We start from the raw sequence: 24,565 nt of genomic DNA on the forward strand, positions 1-24,565 counted from the left end.
ATCCTTGCTGATGATTTATAAAAATCATTTTGGACAGCCTTTTCAAAAGAACACAATGACAACACCATTAAATAAAAGGATGATTTAATAGAATTTGTATCTTTTGTTTTCAAAAGCCATATTGTACACAAAAATGACGCTTTAAGTCCCAACATACAAACAGCACAACAGCAGTTGAACCTCCTTCACTGCAGTAAGAAAGACTGCAGACAGACAGACAAACAGAGACATGTGGGCCTCTGGCCTAGTCAAAGTCCCACCCGTGTCCAAGAGGGTACCCCACACAAACAGACCATTGTCTACAGGCAAGCACCAATTACACATGGAGGCGCTTGCATACCAGAATACATGAACAAGAAAAAATAATATTATTAGGATAGGCACAATGAGTATCTCTATACATTAAAAAACATATCCATATGCCTGACATTTTTCTTCTCTTAAATGGTGCATTTCAGGATGAACATGTGACGTGTGAAGAAAAGAGACAAAAACAAAAGAAAATAAGACAGAAAAAATGTAAGCTTGTTTCACAAAGAATCGTGAGCATGCCTCTGACATCACTGTCCCACCACCAAACCATCCAACATGGTAAGCGTCTGAAGAGATCTAAACATGCCCAGAGGTCGGGTGTGAAGTTGAGCTCCGGTGGTCTCGGTAGTAGGGATTGGCTCCTAACAGGGAAACTAGGGGGAGGGACGTTAAGGGTGCATCTCAACAGTTCATGTAGCTTCTCCTCCTTGTCTTTTTCCTCTTGATCTGCATTGATCCGTGAACAAGGAATGGGTGACTGCAATGTGATCCAAGACCACTACTAAGCATTTGCCAACACTTTTCCAGTACTTCCACATGAGTCAGAGGAAGCCACATTAGACTATCTTGGTATAGCCTAGATTTATGACTGCAGCCTTCAACGGCGATAAACCCCAAACGCCACAAAGCTAAAGAAGATGGTGATGCCCACCAAGGAGGCGGTGGCCGGCGCCGTGAAGAACTGCCGGTACTGGATCTGGAAATACCAGAGCACTGACAGCATGACCACAAAGAGGGGTACCATAAGGCTGCCCACATTGAGGGCCACGTGGACCTGGTCAGCTGCCCGCGCCCCCGCCGGCGCTGCCCTGGTGGCGTGCTGTGAGATGTGGCAGTGGAGGACGCAGTTGTCGGCGAGGTTAAGCGAGGCCAGAGTCTGGCCGTCGTCCTGCAGTAGTTGGCCCTGGTAGATGAGGCGCACCTGGTGCTCCTGTCCAGCAAAGTAGGTCCTGAGGGAGGGGAAAAATGAACACAGACAAAACATACAAGGGCTTGAAGACTGAATCCCAACTTGATAAATGCATGGGTAACTCAGAAGAATCAAGACATTGACTAATTGATGTCAACAACAGATTTGCATGAACATTAGGATTTGCCTCAAAGAAATGGCTTTGGTGTTGGTGTTGGTTGCGTAGCAGCTCCTGAAGCATAGACCAATGACAACAGCAGCATAACCGCTGTCTGGAAAGGTTTTGTAAATACACCCTTATTGTCTCCCAAATTAGCATGTTGTTCACCTGTTATTCCAAATAAACACCTGAAATGTAAAATGTCCACACAAAACAACGCTCTTGACGCAACGCAATGCTAAAAACATCTGTTTTCAATAGCAGATGGGTTAATTATAAGTATCAAAAACTGTATAGAAGTTCTTTCAGTGGAGTAGGTCTACACTTTCACAAGTTGGACTGGGGTGTCTGTTCAAAAGATTAAAAAGTGAATGCATTTAAAACATTTATAATTTGTCGCTTTTTGACAGTGGTGCCAGTCCTTTCCAAGGCTTACTAGCGGCCAGCTAGTGCTCAAAGCCTGGGCTGCTAGCTATCAAGCCTCAGAGTAGGAAACAGCTCATAAGTGCACGGATATTCAGAGAGTGACACACAACGCAGAGCACCTTAAAAGATAGCTGTTGGACAGTTGGATCATTTTTGTCACTTCCCTACTTACGGGAAGGTCTTTTGCACTCCCTGGAGAAATTAAAACAATGCCTTCTGGCGACAGGGAAATGCAGCAGTGCAATAGCGACAGGTCTATCACAGACAACCATTACCAGCGCAATCATTCCAACATTAATTAATTAAATCACCACACGTCATCTGAAGATTTTACTGATTTCCCCACCACTCAACATAAAATTGAGGGGGTGTCGGAGGATGTCTGCACAGATACAAGTTGGTTTGAAGTTTAGAAGTTAAACTTATGGCCATTCAGAATCAGTGTAGGCTTGGCCCCATAGTGATGCTTCACCATTAAGACACTTAAATTGGATTTATATCTCTCCACGGGACGAAAATCATTACTATGAGATTTCCCATTAAGTGAAATGCACTGGGCATACTTCCTATCATATTCTCATGCTTCTTAAGACTTGCCTTGGTGCTATTATCACAAAGGGCACAATTATTGACAGCCGCCTCACTCTGAGAACAGAGAAGATGCACTTAGGAGAAGATTCCTCCTTGCTGCAATGGTAACATGCTTCACCCAAATCTTGCACAGGGATCGATATCCAGTGGAAAAGACATCCACACTACCTGGTTGATTTCTTATGAGAGCCAGTTTATACATAAGGATTTTGTGGAAACTTTAATAGACCGGTTCCCTTGTCACTTGATGCAGTAATGAGCTGAATAAAGCAGGCTCAAATTCCCTTCGCCAGAAAAACACTTCCCTACCAAAGTCATCACCTATGGGGAGACACCGATGTACGACTGCTGAGAGATGACAATAAATGAACAATAAAATTACTTATTGCCTGACAAATGAATGAATAAAGGAAAGACAGTATATCTCTACTGTGTGATGGCCACCCTCAACCATATGAAATATAACTAATAGAATATAAGAGGCCCAAGCAGCCCCATGAATCTCTTTGTGCATGAAAGGCAAGCCGAAGCCTACAACATTAATATATTTATTTAATGAAATAGATGCAACACACAATGAAAAGAGGTACCTTTTGATGTAGCCAATGGTGTCCTCTGGCCTGACCTGGGCCGTCCTCTCAGTGTCGTTCAGGAACTTCAGCCGCAGGACCATGTTCCTATCAATGTCATCGGCGGGATACGCTTCAGAGGTGGGGTTGGCACTTGAGGCACTGTCTAGTGGACTAGAGAGGAGTGGGGATGAGGAAGGGGAAGGTCCAGCTCCAGTCTGGCCATCCACAGCCCCCTCTCTGCGTCTCAGGCCGTCCCTCCCAAAACCACCCCCCTCTTCTTCCAGAAGGCTTCTCTCTCCACCCTCCCCGTCTTCTCCTTCCTCTGGTATCCGACCCCCACCCCTTTGGCTCCCCGCCTCTCCCTGGGGCTCAGATTTCCCTTCCTCCCCTAAGGGCGGAACCAAAGTGTCCAGGGTGGTGGGGGGCGCCAGCTCCGGGCTGTCCCCTTCAGTGGTGACATTACCAGGGGCGGAGAGCTGGTCTGAGGAGGGGGCGGTCCGGAGCTGGAGGGAGGCGGAAACTGCAGATGAGGCGGCGGAGACTGAGGAAGGGGGCGTGGTGAAGAGGTGTTCGGGCGGCTCGGCCGTGTGCGTGGAGACCCAGGCCAGCACCAGCACCAGCAGCAGAAGCACTGCCCCGAAGAGCAGGGTGACCTCGTCCCCCACCCCCTCGATGAGAGCCATACCCGGGACCGGGATGTGGGGGTCCCACACTAAGGCAAGGTTAGACGAGGCACCTAAAACACATTAGGGGAGAGGAAAAAGAAGAGGCCTTAGTTTGGCGGATTTCAGTCTAGCATAAAACTTTTTTCCACCCTTGAAAACTGTTCAAATGGTACAGTCATCATTTGTGCAGGCATAAGAGAGGTCTCAATGTCTAGTATTGATTCTAGGCTTTCGTTTTCCTTTGGAGTTTGCTATTGGTGTCTGTCAACATGAAGACCAAAGAGTTGTCAGTGCAAGTCAAGGAAGCCATTATTGGGCTGAGAAATCAGAAATAATCATGAACATATCCAAAACCTTAGGCTTGCCAACAACAACAGTATGGAACATCATCCAAAAGAACAAAAACATTGGTGAACTCAGCAATCACAAACTGCCTGGTAGGCCAAGGAAGACTTCTACAGAGGATGACCGAAGAATGCACAATTAAGAAAGAACCAAAAACGACCCACAGATCAGGAACGGGTGTGAATGTGTCAGAGACTACCATCGACAGAAGACTTCACCAGCAGAACTACAGAGCTATACTTCAAGGTGTAAACCACTAGATAGCTACAGAAACTGGATGGCCAGATTTCAGTTTGGACATTTTATTTGGACATTCTATTTTTCCAATACTTTTGAAACCCTGAGAATGAAGGGGAAGAATGCTTAATAAATGTTGTACTTTCTAAATGGTGAAACCAATCTGAAAGAATAAAACATTGAATTAAAGCTGAGAATCTCTACTTTGACCCCATAGCATACCATTGTTTGATTTCAAATCTAAACTGTTGGAGTATAGAGCTAAAAATAGACAAAATGCTTCCTCTTTCCAATACTTAGGGTGGGCACTGTGTCTGCACAGTTAAGAACTGTAATATTTATGTAACTACATTTTGGCAAAACTGTTAAAATATCTTCTCCAAATTAAGACTCAAATATGTCTGCAAAAATAGTGGGGTGTTAGCTATCCTATGATACCTTGCGTTCGGAAATATCTCTTTTGGTTGTTGAGCTACAGTAAGTGAAGTGGATTTACTTTGTGGATTTAAATGTCATTCTGTGCTTTTTCCACTGTACTGAACAACAATGAAGTCTCCATTTATTGGAGCATGAGATGAGATTGTTGATGCTGTGCTTGGTGAGGATGTTGATGCAGTGGTTTGTAACTACTACTACTAGTAGTGGTTTGTAACTACTACTACTTTCCCACAGTTTTTCACCTGTCCCTGCAGAAGAACCCTTTTGTAACCCTTTTAAATCCAATGTAGAATCCTTTTGGGTTCCATGTAGAACCCTCTGTGAAAAACTTTCTACATGGAACGCAATAGGGTTCCTTAAAGAGTTCTGTGCCGAAGAACACTTTTAGGTTCTGTACAACCTGTACAATAAGTGAATGTAGCCAATTCAATGTCAATAATTCCGTTACCGATTTGATCATTCTGTTACTGATTTGGTAACAGAATGACCTGTTTTAATCACTTATTAATTCATAACCTAATGCAATATCTGTAAAAACACCAGGGTTCTCCCCAGGATTTTTGAACAAGGTGGTGCTGGATTGCTTTATCAAAACCGACCCGCATTTCTTCATGTCAAAATGCCCTAAAATGCTGAATTAACTGAGGAACATAACTTCACTTTCGCTTTTTACAACGATGTCACTGGCGATCAAATATGGTGACTATCATTACTGAATATCAGTTTCATTTGCTCTGTTTGTGTTTACCTACTGTTGGAGCCAAGTGAACAAGGTGGTGCAGCACACCTCTTACATTCTTTGGGGAGAACCCTGAACACTACAAGTTACAAATACTTAACTTCCGTTACACTCGCTTACTCACGAGGCAGAGACATTTTGGGGGGAAAAAAAAAACTTACATGTGGGTTTTTGGTAACAGAATAACCCGGAGACTGGGCAATGATTCTTAAACTTATGGAAGCCAAACCATTTCCTAAAATCTAAATACAAGTGTTGATATTAGTTGACCGGATCTACACTTCAACATTAATGAGGTTGGATGTTTTTCTAAACAAAGACTTTTTCTGGCAGATGTTTTCATCTGGTAGATTGCTTTTCCATATGTTTGACCAGACGTCAAAGCCTTTGCATATACCTACTATTATGATGGAACATGGTTGAGGAATGGATTTAGAAAAAAATATACTCTTAGCTTTCATTTGACACCCAATTTGATATGCTCTGATGAATTTCAGATTTTGGTCCTTATGGGTCCTTTTCCACAGAACTGCCCGAGGCTAAAACAAAAGCCTTGCATAAAGCATGACAATGTATTTCTTCTATTATCCACCACTAATGGTACTCTCTGTGGAACACTTCTGGTACACTTCGTATTGACAGGATAGTATTGTATTGACATTAGTATGCAACACTGAGTGCAACAAAACATAAGGCCTAGGCTATTTGTCATAATACATTTCAAGATATCGTCTGGGAGTTAATAGGATTGTGTATGTGTACGTATAATCACACTCATTGAATAATGAGCCTAAATTCCAATGGAAAACAGATCTCACACACAGTATGCACTACCAACTTACCACAGTAACATCAACACAGTAGAACTTCTCTAATGAAAGACAATGTGTTTATTGTACAACTCATAGGGCAACATGGTGCTCCACAGTGAATAGGCCTACCAGTGATTATAACTATATCCTACATCGCCTACTACGTTTCCTAGACCTAATGCATGTCTGGCGTTTTCCATCTGGTCCCTTTGGCAGTGGATAAGCCATCCTGCCTGTGTCAGGCCAGTTCAATAATATCATATGTTCCCTGTCACAAATGATGGGGGAAACCTGCAGACAAGTAGACAGAGGTGCTACACATCTAGTCAGACAAGTAGGTGCTACACATCTAGTCAGACAAGTAGGTGCTACACATCTAGTCAGACAAGTAGGTGCTACACATCTAGTCAGACAAGTAGACAGAGGTGCTACACATCTAGTCAGACAAGTAGGTGCTACACATCTAGTCAGACAAGTAGACAGAGGTACTACACATCTAGTCAGACAAGTAGGTGCTACACATCTAGTCAGACAAGTAGACAGAGGTGCTACACATCTAGTCAGACAAGTAGGTGCTACACATCTAGTCAGACAAGTAGACAGAGGTGCTACACATCTAGTCAGACAAGTAGGTGCTACACATCTAGTCAGACAAGTAGATAGAGGTGCTACACATCTAGTCAGACAAGTAGGTGCTACACATCTAGTCAGACAAGTCAGCTCTCGTGTCAAATCAACCACTCATACCGAATGATGTAACTCGCCGTGTGCACTACCTTGTGTCTGTGGCTTTTGTTTTCTGCAAATCTGGACTGCATCAGCATAAACTGTAGTTAATCTTCTAACGTGATGCAAATGTCACAAACCTTTGTACAGAAACCCTTCAAGAAGGGGGCATCGCAGTTCAATTACTATTCTCATTCAAATTAACCCATGATGAAGATAGGATAACAATACAAGAAATATGGAATAAGACCATGAAAACAGACTGATATGAAAAGTTATATACGGTTGCTGAATTTCATTAGATGCCAAAATCAAAGACCAGAGAAGGTTATTCTGTTGTTGACTAATTTGCTGCACGAGTATCTGTGGAAAGGGAAGGAGGCCTAGTGCAGGGAAATAAAACATTAGGCTATGCTTAACAAACACCAGGCCTTTCGATGATAACGAACTAAAGTTGTTGGGAATGAAAGCATAGTAGCATAGCTAGGCTAGGTGCCACTTGTTAGTCTTCTGTGACGTTCATGTGACAATCAATACTCAATCAATACACTTGATACATTGAAATACTGTGGAACAAGTGCCATATAAAGATCCTGAATGAGATTATACCCATTGTACTAGCTGAGTAACTAGCTGAGTCATTTTAGTAGCTGAGTAACTGTGTGGATGACGATCGGGGCAGATGTCAAAGCTGTCCCTGTCAGTGTTACTGTTAGCTTGTAATAATATCTGACGTGCTAGCAGGTACAACAACATTCTGTACAACACCTGTTCTATTGATTGATTGGTTGATTTCTATTGAGCCGGCAGGTAGCCACCGTTACTTCTCAATATGTTAGCCAGATAATTATGTTGACAACGGAGCTCAAATCACAGGGTTACGTAAGGGTACAGATGACTGGGCTATCACCAGGCTTTTGGCAGAGTAACTGCTGACAACGAAAAAGGTAGCTAGCTAGCAACTTGCCACCGCACCGCTAGTAGAGGCCAATAGTGTGGTAGTGGTAGCAGCGCTACGTCGCTAGCTAGCCAGTCGACAGATAACTAAACAAATTCAAGCCATTCTCTGGTCGTATAGCGGTTTTTGAAGACAATAAAACCATGATCCATCGGGTTGAAATATCAGTCAAACAAATGACTGACGTTGATGTCACTGAAACAACATTTCAAAGACACGCATGCATATAACAACTTACTGTTAACATTTGAGACCGCATCATGATTTCCAGCTAAATTAATTCAGACTTCGCTTACTTTTAACTTCCTGACTGTAAGTTCAGTCGGGCAGGATGTGACCTACAGGTGACTCACGTTATGTTGATTGCTGGGAAACGTAGTTCAATGTCGCAGCTAGGATAAAGGATTCTGTACTGAGACTGTTCAAGTAAAATAGTAATAATTGTTAACAGACATTACTTTTTATTATGCCACAGAAAAAAAACCCTCTCCTGGCTAGTCTCCACCTCCATCGCTGTTGCTAACACACCGAGACCTGAAAACACATTGCACCGAAACCTGTCAAAACCACCTGATGATGTTCATCAACAGCTGTGAAGGCAGTAGGCCAGTGACACATTAGGTTAGATTGGTCTTTTATTTGCAGGGGAGGGGTTGTCCCTTATGATGGTAAATTGATTACATTTCTCTTGGTAATTTCTTCAGTATTTCAGAAATGTAGACTATTCAATTGACAATTCAAAAGTGGACCATAAAAGGGGAGTTTGTCATAAAAAAAGGAATATTGGCACATCCAAACACTGTTACAACTATAGTAGGCTATATTGAAAAAATAACAACAAATAAAGACATGCACAAAAAATGTATCGGGGGCAAAGTTGATTCATACTTTTTAATAAATGTCTTTTAGATAAATCTGACCGGCTAGTGACGAGGACATCCAAATTAAATATCTGTCAAAAGGTCACATTGACTGGTACCAAAAAACAGCTTTATTTGCTTAAAAAATGTTTTTTTTCTTCAGAGTTTTACACTCACCATTGTTGATGGAATTAAGATGTTGTCTTCCTTGTGCTATCCGTGGTGGAAACTGATAAAATTGCTGGAAATACAAGCTCATTTAAAACAATTCTGGAATCTTAGCTTGGAGAAAAAACTTGCAGGTCTGGTCTTTCTTGTTACCACCAAAACTGAATTATAAATCAAAATTGGCACTTATCAACCAAACATTCTCACTCAAACATTCTGCCGAACTTGCTACATTTGATTGTGACATCATCATATTCAAATGTAATTGTATTTTTATGATTCAGAATTGCCATGACAATGAAATGGAATCGATGCAAACTGTTTCAAATCAATACATGCTCTATGTAACCAAGAATTTTGAATTACAAAATTCTATCAGAGTTGGGTTGTTTGGTTGTGATGCTACAATATTAAAATGCACACTAAATAAGCCTGTAGACACATCTGCATGTGTGCCCTCCATTACACAGAGTTGAGTTAATTTATAATTCAATTTTTACCAATTTGCTATGGAACTCTAACATCAGTTTTATTAAGTCTGACAAAGTGTAAATCTCAGATTTAGATTTCATTTAAATATTTAATTTCAAACCCTCAGATTTAAGATGTAATGAAAATATTTCTGTTGGGGCTCAACATTTGAATATGTCATCCAGATTTAAGATTCTCATAAAAAATATATTTTGAACGATAAAAAAAGAGAGGATTGAATTGAAAATGCAGTGAAATTATATAAATTTTGCACATTCCGGCTGCAAGTTGAACAGTATTCTACCTGTATTCTAACACGTTCTACCTGTTACATATTCCTCATAGTATTTCAGGGCAGAATCCTAACTCCAGTTACGCATACTTACAGGAGTACTTTAATTTTCAAGTAACAGTCCACCAGAAGTATGGTTGCAAAATATCTGTATATTGTGCATTGAAGCCTCAGATATCCTAATGACAAACTTATATTTACTTCCTGGAATAGTGATTTGATGAGTTGTACATCATCAAATCAGTATTCCAGGAAGTACATAGAAGCTTGTCAATCCAATCAAGGGATGCGTGCAACTTCTCAAACAACAATCCTCATTGGGTATATGTCAAGACAACCTTTGCCCCAGACTTTCAGCTGTAGGCGTACTGACTTTACTAATCCCATCTGTGATTTATTGTTTACAGTGCCCTCCATTAGTATTGGAAAGAGGAAGCATTTTGTCTTCTTTTAGCTCTATACTCCAACAGTTTGGATTTTAAGTCAAACAATAACTATTGTTCAAAGTGGAGATTCTCAGCTTTAATTCAATGTTTTCTTCTTTCCGATTGGTTTCACCATTTAGAAAGTACTTTTTTTTTTAAAACATACCTCCCCTATTTCGGGGCTCCAAAAGTATCGGACAAAATCATATAATGTCCAAATAAAGCACTCACATGTTTAGTTTTCGGTTGACAATCCTTTGCATGCAATAACTGCCTGAAGTCTGCGACCCATTGACTCCACCAGATGCATGTTTTTTTTTTTAGATTAGATTAGATTCAACTTTATTGTCATTGTGCAGAGTACAAGTACAGAGACAACGAAATGCAGTTAGCGTCTAACCAGGAGTGCAAAATAGCAGAAAGTGCAATGAACAGTATTTACAGGTAGTGCAATATATGATCAGTAGTAGTGCAGTATAATATAGCAGTGCAGTATAGTAGTATATGAGTACAGTAGCATTATAGCAGAATAAATAGTTACAGTATGAACAGTGTGGCAGCATAAGCTGTATGGGTAATGCAGTCTAGCAGTATATATGTATTAACATTAGCATGAGGTAGATAGCAGAATAATATAAATATGGAATGCCGTATAAACAGTATAAACAGGTATGTACAGTATGTGTAGTAGTATTAAAGAAAATATAAGGATATGTGCATTATGTGCAGTATGAACAGTATGGACAGGTATGTACAGAAGAGCAGTGGTATGAGTAAGAGGGAGTAATAGTGCAATAGTGCAATTGTCCGGGGGGGGGGGGGGGGGGTTGGGGGGGGGTGGGGGTTGCAGGGGTAGTAGGTTGTCAGGTCGGAGCAGTGTTCAAGTTCAGTAGGGTGACAGCCGCAGGGAAGAAGCTGCCTCTGAACCTACTGGTTCGGGTGCGGAGAGACCTGTAGCGCCTCCCGGAGGGGAGTGGGGTGAAAAGTCTATGGTTGGGGTGAGAAATGTCCTTGACGATGCTGCGTGCCTTACGCAAGCATCGTTTGCCCTGGACAGCCTCGATGGAGGGGAGTGAGGAACCGGTGATGCGTTGGGCAGTTTTCACCACCCTCTGCAGTGCTTTCCGGTCCGATGCCGAGCAGTTGCCATACCATACTGTGACACAGTTGGTAAGGATACTCTCGATGGTGCAGCGGTAGAAATTCACCAGGATCTGAGGAGACAGATGGATCTTCTTTAGTCTCCTCAGGAAGAAGAGACGCTGGTGAGCCTTCTTTATCAGGGTGGAGGTGTTGAGGGTCCAGGAGAGGTCCTCAGAGATGTGGACACCCAGAAACTTGAAGCTGGTGACTCGCTCCACCTCAGTCTCGTTGATGAGGATGGGGGTGTGTGCGCCAGGCTTGTACTGCAGCCATCTTCAGTTGTTATTTATTTTGAGATCTTTTTGCCTAAAATCTTATCATCAGGAAATGAAACGCATGTTCAATTGGATTTAAATCTGAAGATTGACTTGGCCAGTCAAAAACGTTCTGCTTTTTGGTCCTGAAAAACCTCCCTCGTTGCTATGGCAGTATGTTTTGAGTCATTGTCTTACTACTGTATGATGAAATGCCATCCAATGAATTTGGAGGCATTTGCTTGTACTCGAGCAGACAAGATGTTTCTGTACACTTCAGAACTTCAGCAGACTGGCCATCTGGATATATAAAAGTATAAAAGTTATAAACGTTCAAAATCAAAGTGACGCTTACTGTGCATGGAGTCACCAATTCAAACACATCCTTGTTCAGTAAGCATCACTTTGATTTTAAACGTTTTATACTTTTATTATTATATATATATATATAATAATTAATATATATTATTTTGTTATTATTATTATTACATATTTTATATTGGGCTAGTCCTAACCCAAAAGCAGTTCGCAGTGCAACTGTTGTACAACACTGGTGACTGAATTTACAGTGACAGGGGGTTACACCCACAAATGAAAATCTACAAATAATAACAAATGCTATGAGTTTACCAACACCTTCAAATTGACTTAGGCTATCAATGCTGATATAGTATTGTATGGTTGATATTGAAAAGTTATAATAAGACAACCTGATACGACCGTTAATCCTATTGGATTGGCAAATTGGAGGGGTTTCAGATATCCTGTGGTTGTTTGGGATATCCTCAGCTACTGTGCCATTAGCTCCTATCCTGTCCATCCAACATCCCCCGACCCACATGGTTGGTTCTCGCTTCCTGTCCGACCCGTGCTGATTTTTCCTCGCAGGATCCAGATGAGGAAATATCTGTCCTCTCTCGTCCAGTTTATACCTTTTTTCCCCCGCAACATTGGAATGCGATTTTCCTATCAGAAGCGCTATCGTTGGATTCAGTAAAATGAATTAAATATGGTGTCTACTGGAAATACTTTACCGCACTTAAGACTTCTCGCTTTTAGATTACTTTGCAAAGTAGCAGTGGGGGGTGAAACCGCAGCAGTCTTGGTAAGTTAACAAGGCGTGGCTTGCTTTTACAGTGAAATTCTGTTACAAATATGTATTGGTAGCCACATTGTGCTCATCACTAAAACATGATTGTGATTGCTCTTTGATATGATATAATACATATATGCTACATATTATGAAATACAATGCATTGAAATATGTTATTATTAGACTGTTTTAACCTACTAAAACAAATGGCTTATCAGTACCGTTATTTGTTAGGGGAGGCTTTGACCTGTAAGAAATTAAAACACAGCCTTTGTAACATGTAGCCTACTTGCTGACTGAGAGGTTACTGTCATAATTGCTTGTCTCCACACATCAAGAGAGAACGTCTTGAGATTCATGTGTTTTTATTTTGTAGGATATTTTGGTGAGGTGACTAAAAAGACATGAGGGCCTCATCCTCCCGCTTATCCAGTTGTTCGTCTCGAGACTCACTATGGAATCGGTGAGTGACTTGTGGAATTCAAAACATGCATGCATTTTCATGCATGCAACATACATTTGAGTCACTTTAGCTTGCGTCCTGTATTGACCCGTCATTGTGAAACGAGGCCACTTGTAGAAGTCGATAATGATAGTGCCATTTGCCAGTATTGGTTTACCAATTTGGAAGAACATGCGCTACAAAATATCGCCTCCAGGTAACGCTATTGTAACGTGTTATCAAACATAGACATACGATTAACCATGAGTTGTCGTCTACTATCAAATGTCTCATAAATCAGTTGGATTATTATGACGAAACATGGTCCTTTCAAGACATATGACAATATCTTGTCACTTAAAAGTTAAGCAGTTTTTAGAAGGACACCATACACGCATTGTATGCAGCAATGAATGATAGATTTGAGTTGCACTTTTGTTTTCTCCAGATAGGCTATTGGAATGGTGCGAGGTTCGCCGACGAGTGAGCTGTGTCCGTGTCGCATTTTCTGTTATTTCTAAGAATGGCACTAAAAGACAGCTTTATGGAATGCTATCATAGACAGAAGATGCCAGATTTTGCGATGAGTTTGTGATGTTGTGTGTCTTTTTTTTTCCTCCGTATTTTTGATTCATCTGCCATTGCTGTGAAGCATCTTAAAAAGACTTGTGACTGGCTGCAGTAGCCGCTCGACGCATGCGCAAGCCTTTTCCTTGTTTATCCGCGTCATCGACGCGGGGAGGCGGGAACGATTGTGCGTGTGTGCGCTAGTGTCAGAAATCAGATACCGTTAGGACGAGCAAAAAAAACCAAGGGAAAAGAAAAGGGAAGGAAAGGCTGAATGAAGCGGTCACTATTGTATTCACGGGAATTGCCTCGCTTCGGGTGTTTAAAGGCCTGATCTTGTCAAATATTATATCACAACTGGAAAACGCAATGAGGACAGTATTTGTTTTGGAGAAGCAGAGAAGACAACTCAATCGTGTTTTTTTTTCTCCAGCTGAAAGCGCGTAATTAAAGCGTGGATAAGGGGGAGAAGGGGTGGTGTGCCCTGCAGAGGACGAGTAGCCCAGGGCAGAGCGTTTCAGCACATCCACCGTTCATTCCTTGCCGTGTGTTATTAGGCAAAAACAAGGCTGTCACCGTGACCTACATTAATTCATGGTGTTCGTTTTCTGATTCCCCCCCCCATCATCTCTTTTTTTGTTTCGGTCGGGGCGACTCCGCGGTTAAAGGATGCCAGACCAGATCTCGGTGTCCGAGTTTCTCTCGGAAACCACGGAGGACTACAATTCTCCCACGACCTCCAGCTTCACCACCCGGCTGCAGAGCTGCCGGAACACCATCAACGTCCTGGAGGAGGTAAGGCCGACCCCCAGAGCCCCTGTCAACGACACGGAAACCGCATCAAATATCAAATAGCCGCAACATCAATTAAACCTCTGCACCATTGAATAATGCGCATATTTGATTTGGTTGGCCATCGTAAGTAATAGTCGATCATTGCCTATCTCCAGGTAAATATGATGTTCTGTGCATCTGTAGTTAATGCACAGCATCCTATGTCACAACAACGCATTCAACAGGGGCCACACATTTTCCGCAGGGATGAGTGTCGGCATGCGGAAAAGCGGTCCATTGTGAGAGTGCAGTCCATTGTTCCGTCACATTAGGCCTACTGTGTGACATGTTGAGCTAGTTGTAGGCATCCCCACGTTTAATTAATTGAATTCCTATATGAAAATCATGAATTAAAAATCATTTTCAGGCTCATATGTTCATACTCGTAGGCTTCTGTAGGCATAGCTTGTACCCCGTAAATCCAGATATTGTGATGTTGCTAATAACACATGCATTCTTTTTTGGTACCAGTCCCAATTGCCAGTGTTATTGAAAGCTTCAATATCAACGTCAGCCATGCTCAACTCCACACAGTTAGCTTTGTAAGAATTTGGCGAACGTCATTCCCACACTGCACAAATTTATGAAACTAACTTATTCCATAGCTTTGGATAGTGGAAAAGCTATCTGGCCATCCCTCCTTTTTTTGGGTGAAGAGAAAATAAGATAAGCTGAAAACCAAGTTAAGAGGTTGACTCATCCAGGAATGTTGTTTCAATGATATTATCCATGGAGGGTTTATTCCTAGAATAGGTATAAAGTCCATGTTAAGGCCTTTTGTGCTTATGTGATGTAGAAGAACACACACACACACACACACACACACACACACACACACACACACACACACACACACACACACACACACACACACACACAGCATCATTGGCTACATGGATGCCTTGAAATACTTTGCCAAATAATTTCCAAATTGCTAAATATGTGACAAGTATAGCTAGCAAATACTATCACCTCTCAATGTTCAGGAAATGTACACGATAGAATTCAATATTCAACGATTTAACAGCTGTTTTGGGCCATTGTTGATTTTATTAGGCTACAATGTTGGCCATGTTCAGTAGGTCATTGTCTAATCGAATCCTCACGTTACCTCAAAACCACGGCTTGCAATGAGATCCACATCAGCTAATTAGTAAATGGCGGCAAAAGCACTGGAACGTAAAGGAAGACAGATGGGCTTGTGGTTGCTATGACCCAGTTGTATGCCCATTATATTTATTCATGAATGCACTCCAGTAAATTGGCAAAACATCACTTCCAGTATCCCTCCCTGGAAAACTGGGAGAATACGCATGGAAAACAGGATAAATCTAGTTTAGCTTTTGCATGTCGTGCCATTTTCTCACTTTGAACATAAATTAATCTGTTTAAAGGATATTATTTTCTCCTGTAGGCCATTCTCTTGTTTCTCCATGTGTTATTGTTTATCGATCCAACTGTTTCCTGTCTTCATAAACTACAATTCACTGTTCTCTGAGCTGCCATTTTTATATGTTACTGTTTGTTAGCAAGGACATTTCTATTTTCCTCTGGGCAGTTGTTCGTTCAAGGTTGAACACACCCCGACCTCCCCCATGTTTGCCCTGGAAGAGGTGGTTGACACTGTGTCAGCACCACACAACTCTTCTCATCTCTCTAACCTGATTGTCTTTTGTCTGTAGCATAGTTAATTATGAATGGATACAGAGTGCATTTTTAATGGTGTAACTCAAGAGAAGACGCATGTTACTGAGGGAGAAGAAGTCTCTCTCATCGCCAGGCTCACTGGCTGGATGATAACCGCCTCTTTTGCTTTCAGCCATAGCAACTCTATGTCACTTGTAATAACCTCATAACATCAGAAATAGTAACACACTGCAACACTTCCACCAACAAGGAAACTAACATTAAGCACTACCTAATTATGTGTTTATAGTAACAATTTGTTGTTATAACATGGTTATAGCTACACAGCCTGATACATGTCAAGCACAATCTGACTGTTTTGGCATGCTGTCTATGTTCATAATATGTTAACAACAAAAAATAATAGTTAACTTTCACCCTATCTGCAATTCACTATTTGCCTTCAAAATAATCTCTATCTTAAGGTTAGTGTTGAGCTACATAAAGAGCCTTGACTGATTGTGAGTGCCTTGACTGATTGTCAGTGCCTTTTCTTTTGCTTTTCTCTATGGTGCAGTATTTTTATTTTCATCATTACACCCTATATGTCATTCATACATGACTCCTCCTTGACATGCAAAACTTAAACCTAGCTAGAATGTCCCATTGACATCAATGCATGATTTGGCTGACTTGATTTACATGCTTGCATTTTACTCAGTGCATCTCAACATAGGCCTATGGATTCAGCCCTGCATTAATGAAATTCTCACTGTATGCAATCTTCGTACAGTAGGGAAAACCTAACCTAGGCTCCCAGACTTTCTTCTCACTTTGTTCGGAAAGCAGAAAGTCGTTAAAGAGGGGCCGAGGAGACCTGTAACACGATGGCCACACTCCCGATCAGTCAATAGGCAGCTCAAAGCTAACAGCCAATCATGTTTTACACATGGCTAGTGTTCTAACAATCGAATTACAATTCCAGGTAAAATAAAACCACTTCAGCAATGTCTACTATAAAAATATATAGCTTGCTAGAAATGTTAGCTAAATTGATTGGCTCACACTAATTTGTTCTCGAAACATCAGTTCTGCTCAAAGCCAATCAAAATGTGTCCTCACGCACGCAGCACTCCATTCAAATCAAATCGAATCGGCTAATAACAATTTCTCCTGACCTCCAAAGGAGGTGTGAGAACAATATGATTTGGAGGTATGCCTATATGAGATTAGGGGAAACCTGAAACCCACACCCAAACAGTAGCATTTCCCTGTACTGTTTCACCACAAGCTGACAAAATCTAACATGTTCAGTCAAGAAAGCCCATCCTCAGAAGAGTGGAGATTTGTGGCATTGCTAAATATAGAAGCTGTATAGTGTGCTTGTGTAACAGAGTATTTTCTCAAAATTGGAGCTGATGGAGAGAGGGGATTAACCTACTTCTATGGGCTGGAGCACAAAGCTCACCTGGGCTGTTAGCTGCTGCCAGGGAGTCAGGAAGCACATTAGCAGACCAATTGGGGAGGGTCCACAGCTGTACTAACCACAGCTGTACTAACGTCATAGTTATGATGGCAGTACAGAAACCTAAATTAGAAATGGTCCTATTATGATGTACTGTTAGTATGTTGCATAGCTAGCGGGAGACTATGGGTGGGGAAAGCACAGTTTATATTTTGCAACAGGGCTGTGATTTTAGTTAATGAGGTCCCTTGTGAAGGCTGGGGCTCTTATCCACTGCGATGACTCAACTGCAGTGTCTGTCCTTTTTTCCAGCAGCTGGCAATTCATCTTTCCTTCCTCCCCCCTTAAATATAGTCAAAGTTCCCGCACCAAGCAAAATACAGTACATTAGAGTTGAGCTGCACTGCGTGCCCAAACAGACCAGCTGTCCAGTTATCCTTGAAAAAGGCCTTTGCCTGTGCTACCCTCTGACTGTCATTCATCCATTGGTCCATCCTACTATCTCACTTTATTTCAACTACCCAGCTAATCTATCTATCTATCGTCCACAGTTAACCATTGTTAAACTTTTCTACTACCAAAATAATACTTTGCAAGCCCACAAAGCTTCTTCTGGAACTTCTTTTTCTAATTCATTTACCCTAATGCTATTGGGTTAAGTATACCTCTTTGTCAATTAAGTTCTTTCTTAAATGAATGTTTTAAAACGGTTATGACAGTCATATATTTTCTTTCATGGTTTTTGTCCATAACTGTGTAACAGACGGTTTTACAATGACCATGCCAGCCCTATTTAGCAGTGTGAGCTTGCTTAACTAAAGTACTTCTTCTACTGCTGGTGTAGCATGTCTACATGTAGCATGTCTACATGTAGCATGACTACAGTGGGTCAGTTTCTGCAAAAAACGCCTCTGGGTTTTCGAAACACAAAGAAAACCACAGGCACATACATACTGCAGTATACTGCAGTCAGGGGGCATTTTAGGGACACATCTTACTGCAGTAATAAGGTGAATATTCAATAGGGCCCAGTTTTAGTGTGATATTGTGAACGAATATCCTACACTATACTTTGAACTTTGAAAGGCGATTTGTCAAGTGGGGAAAATAAGTTACGCAGGACAATACGCAGACACATCACTCTCCTTATTACCCCCTCCCTCCCCCCCCCCACACACACCATACACACACCACACACACATACATGAAGAAATTGAGGGGATGAGGATAGGAGTACAGGGCTAATTTAGCACAGAGGATGGGGCACTGTTTATTGATTAGGGGGATGGGCTGTGTGTGTTTGTGTGTGTGTGTGTGTGTGTGTGTGTGTGTGTGTGTGTGTGTGTGTGTTTGTGTGTGTTAGCTTAGCACCTCTTTGCTAACAAGTTCAACTGATGTGCCTCAGCTCCTAAGCGATATCAGTGTGCAGTGTGTTTGTCACTGTTGATTTGTTCAGCTCACTTAGCATGTGTTTTGTGTATTGGTTTTCCGGTTTGCATCGATATGTATTAGTGTATACTAAAAAGAGGGTAGGGATGCATCATGACTAAGATACTAAGTGAATTAGCCTGAGAGGAGTGGATTGGTGGATCAATGCTAAGGACAGAGAGGATGAAGGGGGAGATGAGTAGGAGGACTGGGGGCTCAACTGAGGCTGTTTGTCAATTGCGTCACTTCCAGAGATAATTCCTCTTTAACTTTTGGAAATATGCTCAGCTTTTTGCTCAAGACAAGTATAGTCTCCTCTGCATTTTTGCCTGAAAATGGGCTCCGAGTTTTTCCTCTCCTCTGTTGCAAATCATACACTGCTCAGCGGTACAATGGTATCAGCCTCACTCATCTGAGAAATAATGTTGCTCTTTCTTCGTTCGAGGAACAGTGTTGCTCAGTTACTCGTCTCGACTGGTTTTTCTAGCGTTATATTTGGACTGCGCCGTTTCTTTGTGGAAGTGGAAAATTGCCTGGCCAGTGGCCTGGCTTGCTCAGCTGGTCTCAGCTGTGTCATTGTGGTTGACTGTTGTGACGTTGTTTTGTGACTTTGTCTGGGGGACAGTGACAGTGCCAGTCCCAGACGACGCTGCTGCTGCTGCAGTGTTATACAAGCCAGCCTCTCCTGTCCAGGAGAGTGAGGTCACCAAAAAAACCTACTCATTTATGATGATGGTTGCTTCGTCTCGGCTGAGATTTAGATTTGACAGATTTGAGTGGATTCAATGGGAAAAGTTGCTGTTTAAGAATGTGCCATGTCTATTTAATGACACAAAAAACGGGGTTGAGTTATTGTGTTTGATTTTGAGTCTAGGACCTGGGCTCTAGGTTATAGGCATGACGATACTGGTATGGTGTCATAATGAGCCCAATGAATGGTGTTGGAATTCACAAACAGTATTCTTTCTCAAGGTTCTTTCACTGTGTGAAGAGACAGTCAGACTCACTTCAATCAGGCTTCAAGGCTGCTCACTCTACAGAGACGGCTGTGCTTGCTCACTGAGGCCCTCCACATTGCCAGAGATTCCTTTCTCTCCTCTGTTCTCATTCTTCTGAACCTGTCTGCTGCTATATATATAGATATAGTGAACCACCCGATCCTTTCCACCTTATCAGGGCTGGGCATCTCAGGCTCTGCACTCTCCTGGCTTGCATCCTACTTGGCAATAAACTCTTACCAGGTAACGTGGAGAGGCTTGCTGTCCATGTCACACACCCTCACCCCTGGTGCCCCCCCAGGGCTCTGTCCTGGGGCCCTTGTTGTTCTCTCTGTATATCAAACCATCTTGGCTCTGTAATCTCCTCACGTCTTTTCTTACCACTGCTATGCTGACACTCAACTCTTTCTCTCTTTTACACCCCTCCGACACGCAGGTGGCGACATGTGTCTCTGTGTGTTACGCAGACATCTCTGCTGGGATGTCTTCTCACCACCTCAAGCTCAGTCTTGACAAGAGCAAGGGACTCTTGCTTGCTATCTCTACTCTTCCTCCATGGGAAATCCTGGCCATTCCAAGACATCTCCATCACTGTTGACAACTCCACTGTGCACCCCTCCAAGCCAAGAATCACATAGTGACCCAGGACTACCAACTGTTGTGTGAGGCACACAACACAGTGATGACCCACTCCTGTAGATTCTTCCTCTACATTAGAAAGATACGTCCATTCCTCACAAGAGATGCTGCGCAGCTCCTGATCCAGGCACTTGTCATCTCTCGCCTGGACTACTGCAACTCACTTCTGGCCGGGCTCCCTGCCTCCGCCATCAGACCTCTGGAACTCATCCAGAATGCTGCAGCCTGTCTGGTGTTCAATCTCCCCCAATTTTACCATGTCTCCTCCGCACCCTTCACTGTCTCCAAGTAGCAGCTCGCATCAGATTCAAGACGCTGGTGATGGACTACAGGTCAGAAATGGTCAGTCCGCAAACCCCAGCATCAACACTTCGTTCTTCCACCTCTTCTGGCACGTGCATCTCTACAAGAACCTAGTGTTCGCTCAACTCGGTCACGGCGCTTCTCTGTCTTGGCTCCCCAAGACAGTCAGGACAGCTGAGTGACTGCTTATTGCCTGCCATAGACTAAACAACCAACTCTTTAGACTACACATGGGCTCCTCCTCCTCCTCCTCCTCCTCCTCAGACTTCTCCCCCTCCTAGCACATCCCACCACACCCACTTGTGCTGAACTTTTTTTGTTGCAACAAACAACAAAAAAGGAACAATTGTTTTCTTCCCATTGTCATGCACTGTGACTGTGCACTCTGGATAAGAGCTTCTACTGAATGACTAAAATGGAAAATGTGAAAATATGTATATGGAAAACTCCATAGGTCAACACTTGTATACAGCATGTCTGTGTTTTAGTGGTCACTGTGTGTGTATATATATATACGGTGTGAATATACATATATTTTTAAAGCTCTTCTTATCTAGTATCTAGTGTGTCTCTTTGCCACTGCTTGGAGGTGTTGCGGCTACACTTTCCACGGCCCTGTCTTATACAACGTGATGATAATCGTATGAGACGTGTAGTTGGCCACATTTGCTTCCTCAGAAAATGTAGGTCACCAACCAAAGTATCTTGAGTCGCTCTAGTTGAAGCAGTTTCAATAACAGGGTAGTGGAATGTTGGATGCAGCCTCTTTGGGAAGTATTAATCATCATGGGAAGAGTTTCTGGAGGTGATAGGAGGTATAACGTTATGTTGGATTTATTTCAGTTAATAAGTCTAAGTGTATTTTATTGGTACGGATGCTTACAATGCTGCCTCCTGACAAGGGCTCCCTTGCAAAGGAGATTCTATCTCAATGGACTTTGGTTAGATGAATAAAGAAAGAACAATGTTCCTCGACCACTCCTAGACATGTAACGACCCTGACGACAGTGCTGAGGTAAGACTCAGGGACACAACCATGACAACCATGACACTGCTTTTAAGTTTAGTGTTGGAGGACTGAAAGACAGCATAACAAAATGGAACCTTGCCACACCAGCAGATCTGATAACTCTCCCAGCATCAGTATTTTGGATGTGCTCTTTCTGTAACATTTAACGACACAAGCCCTTTGCCACTGTTTTGGTGGTGCTGAGTATGATGTGTGAGAGTGCGTGTGAGAGTGTATGCGTGGACTCGTGTCCTTATTTCTGAGAGGCTCAGGACACAGTTTTTCCTCTTTTCCTCTAAACAATCCCCAACTGGCTTTGTGTGAGGTCGAGTCAGAGGAAGAGTGTGTGCGTGTGTTTTATTTATTAGGCTTTGGGACAAACCACAGTTAGGCCCATAACATGGAGGGAGAAAGAAATACAGAGGATTCTGAGCCATGGATCAGAACATCCGCAGCCTGGTTAAACAGCAAACAGACCATCGTTCTCACAATGACACTTACTCTGGATCACACACTGGGTCAGCTTTGTTCTCTTATATGCCTGTATCCAGACTACTTGTAAAGTGTGCAAAAAAAGTGTTGTAATCCCATGAAGCAGTTATTGACTGGCTATCATCGGGCCCAAACAGTAAACCTTCATGGCAGGGGAGGCCGGTGGAGGCAGAAATGGGAGGATGGGCTCATTGAAATGCATGGAATGGAATGAGTAATGGTATCAAACACGTGTGTGCTGGGATTTAGTGTTTTGGCCTGGTCGCTGGCTGCCCCAGGTTGACTGGATGGTGCACGTGGCAGTGTGTCCTCGTGCCCAGTGTCAACGTTGTCTCGTTAAACCCTTTGCTTTTGGCAATCGCCCTCAGGGAACGATTTAGTTTGGCCCCGTGTGTACTTTATGTGACCGAGAAAGGGAGTTGTAGAGTTGTAGGGGGGAGAAGGAGAAAAAGGGAGGACAGAAAGGGGGACAGAGATTGGGAGAGGTTGATGGGGAAAATATGTGGTTGGAAAGTGACAAAGTAGAAAGGAAAATTACAAGTAAAAAGAGGTGGAGGGAGGGAAGTAGAGAGAGAGGTAGTGATTGCAACAGTGGTAGAAGATGGTGACCAAGAGAGAGGGAGAGATGGAGGAGAATTTTTAGATCTAAAGGCTCCATTGAGGTCAAGGGACATTCTCTCACTTTGTGTGTGTTTGTCTGCCTTCATGGACGTGAGACATCTGACTGCTGGTGCTCTGACCACAGAGCTTGGCAGTGAGATGTGTGTTCAGCTGCATCTGCATGGTGGTGTGTGTGTTTGGGCACGTGATCTTGAGTGTACGTGTGTATGCTGTCGAATGCAATTGCAACCCTACAGTATTTAATGACGTATTTTATGCTGTTTCAATGGACCTGTGTGTGTGTGCGTGTGTGCATGTGTGCGTGTGTGTGTGTGTGTGTGTACTTTGTAGGTGTGTGTGAGAGGTGTGAGGTGTGTGCGTGTGATTGAAGTTGTTGCTGAGTAACAGTACTTTTCCTTGGTATGGAAACACTGGTGAATGACACTTACAGGGCTGTTCTTTGCTGACCCCGTAGACTGGGAATATCCTGGCAAAGGGAAGGTTGGCAGCTGTGTTTGGCTCACCCTGCAGCAATGATCTCACAGTTGTGTTTGTGTGTGCGCGTGTGTGTGTGTGTGTGTGTGTGTGTGTGTGTGTGTGTGTGTGCGTGTGCGTGTGCGTGTGCGTGTGCGTGTGCGTGTGTGTGTGTGTGTATCAATGTACCATCCCAAAATATAAAATAGGGGATAAGATACAGCAGTATCCATTAGACAAGCACAGTACAGTTCAGCAGGATGACACCCAATAACATTAGCAGGCAAAATTAATAAAGTGTGTGTGTGTGTGTGTGTGTGAGAAGCAATGACCAAGCGTTAGGATCCTCCTGGGCAATTGACATTCAGTTAATAAGAACTACATAAACGATACTCTATGCTGATGTACGGTATGTCACAGCAGCACCCTCTGTCTTTCTGTGGTTGTTGATGTCAGCGTCTGAATATGTCTGTGTGTCGTATAAAGGTGACCTGACCCTAGTATATAGTCTTCATTCAGTCTACACTGAGGCCTTTAGAGAAGTGTTGAGAAGCTCACAGAACATGCAGCCCACACTCCGTTGAATGGTGATAGGTTGTAGGCATGGCTCACTGTTTTTCGTTGACATTTTTCTCAAATGTTGTAGTTTGATCCAAAATGGTTTTTATGTGTGTATCTTTGTTATTTAGCTACGCCCAGCAGCTTGTTAGCTCAACTCAGCGATAGTGGAAGGATTCCTACTGTAAAAATCATCACAAAGATATCCTTTTAGAAACCCCAAAGCACCTATAGTGAAGTGTTTTTATGTCTCCAGAGGTTGCACCAGTGGAGGTGACTTGGAAGATTGGAGACTCGTTTGTGTGTGTGTGTGTGTGTGTGTGAGCTGTTTTTGTGCATTCTCCTGGAGAATGTTTCTGATCTGTGGGACAGTTGTTTTGGATTTTTTCTTAATTATGGTGGTCATTATTCGGTCAACCACTGTAGAAGTTTTTCTTGGCCTACCAGCCGTTTGTGATTTCTGAGCTCACCATTGCTTTTTATTTTCAGCCTAATAATGGCTTCCTTGACTTTTATTGACACCTTTTTGGTCC

General features: G+C 42.6%; 2 protein-coding genes across 3 annotated transcripts in view; one reads left to right on the forward strand and one right to left on the reverse strand.

The window, feature by feature from the left end:
• Positions 1 to 77: 77 nt before the first annotated feature.
• tmub1 (transmembrane and ubiquitin-like domain containing 1) lies at positions 78 to 8,194 on the reverse strand. The gene is made up of 3 exons (XM_083684644.1): positions 8,130 to 8,194; positions 2,990 to 3,707; positions 78 to 1,262 (listed from the first exon to the last, which is right to left on the reverse strand). The coding sequence occupies exons 2-3, from the start codon at positions 3,652 to 3,654 to the stop codon at positions 911 to 913; spliced, it is 1,017 nt and encodes a 338-aa protein (XP_083540770.1). The 5' UTR covers positions 3,655 to 3,707; positions 8,130 to 8,194; the 3' UTR covers positions 78 to 910.
• A 4,807-nt stretch (positions 8,195 to 13,001) lies between these two features.
• asap1a (ArfGAP with SH3 domain, ankyrin repeat and PH domain 1a) overlaps positions 13,002 to 24,565 on the forward strand; it is a gene marked incomplete at its 5' end in the record, with an annotated part of 46,527 nt that continues 34,963 nt past the window's right edge. For both annotated transcript variants that reach the window (XM_083671924.1, XM_083671923.1), the window contains 2 exons: positions 13,002 to 13,060; positions 14,275 to 14,401. In XM_083671924.1, the coding sequence (XP_083528050.1) occupies positions 13,002 to 13,060; positions 14,275 to 14,401 (186 nt within the window). The remainder of the gene's footprint in view (positions 13,061 to 14,274; positions 14,402 to 24,565) is intronic.

The sequence above is a fragment of the Argentina silus genome (assembly GCF_951799395.1).
Source record: "Argentina silus genome assembly, chromosome: 1".
NCBI classification, from domain to species: domain Eukaryota; kingdom Metazoa; phylum Chordata; class Actinopteri; order Argentiniformes; family Argentinidae; genus Argentina; species Argentina silus.

What these genes read in the sequence shown, in the direction of transcription:
- tmub1 (XM_083684644.1), bottom strand. Translation starts at nt 3,654, where the DNA reads ATGGCTCTCATCGAGGGGGTGGGGGACGAGGTCACCCTGCTCTTCGGG. An exon ending in ACCATTGGCTACATCAAAAG is followed by an intron (nt 1,263 to 2,989) that starts GTACCTCTTTTC and finishes CCCCTCCCTCAG; the next exon opens with GACCTACTTTGCTGGACAGG.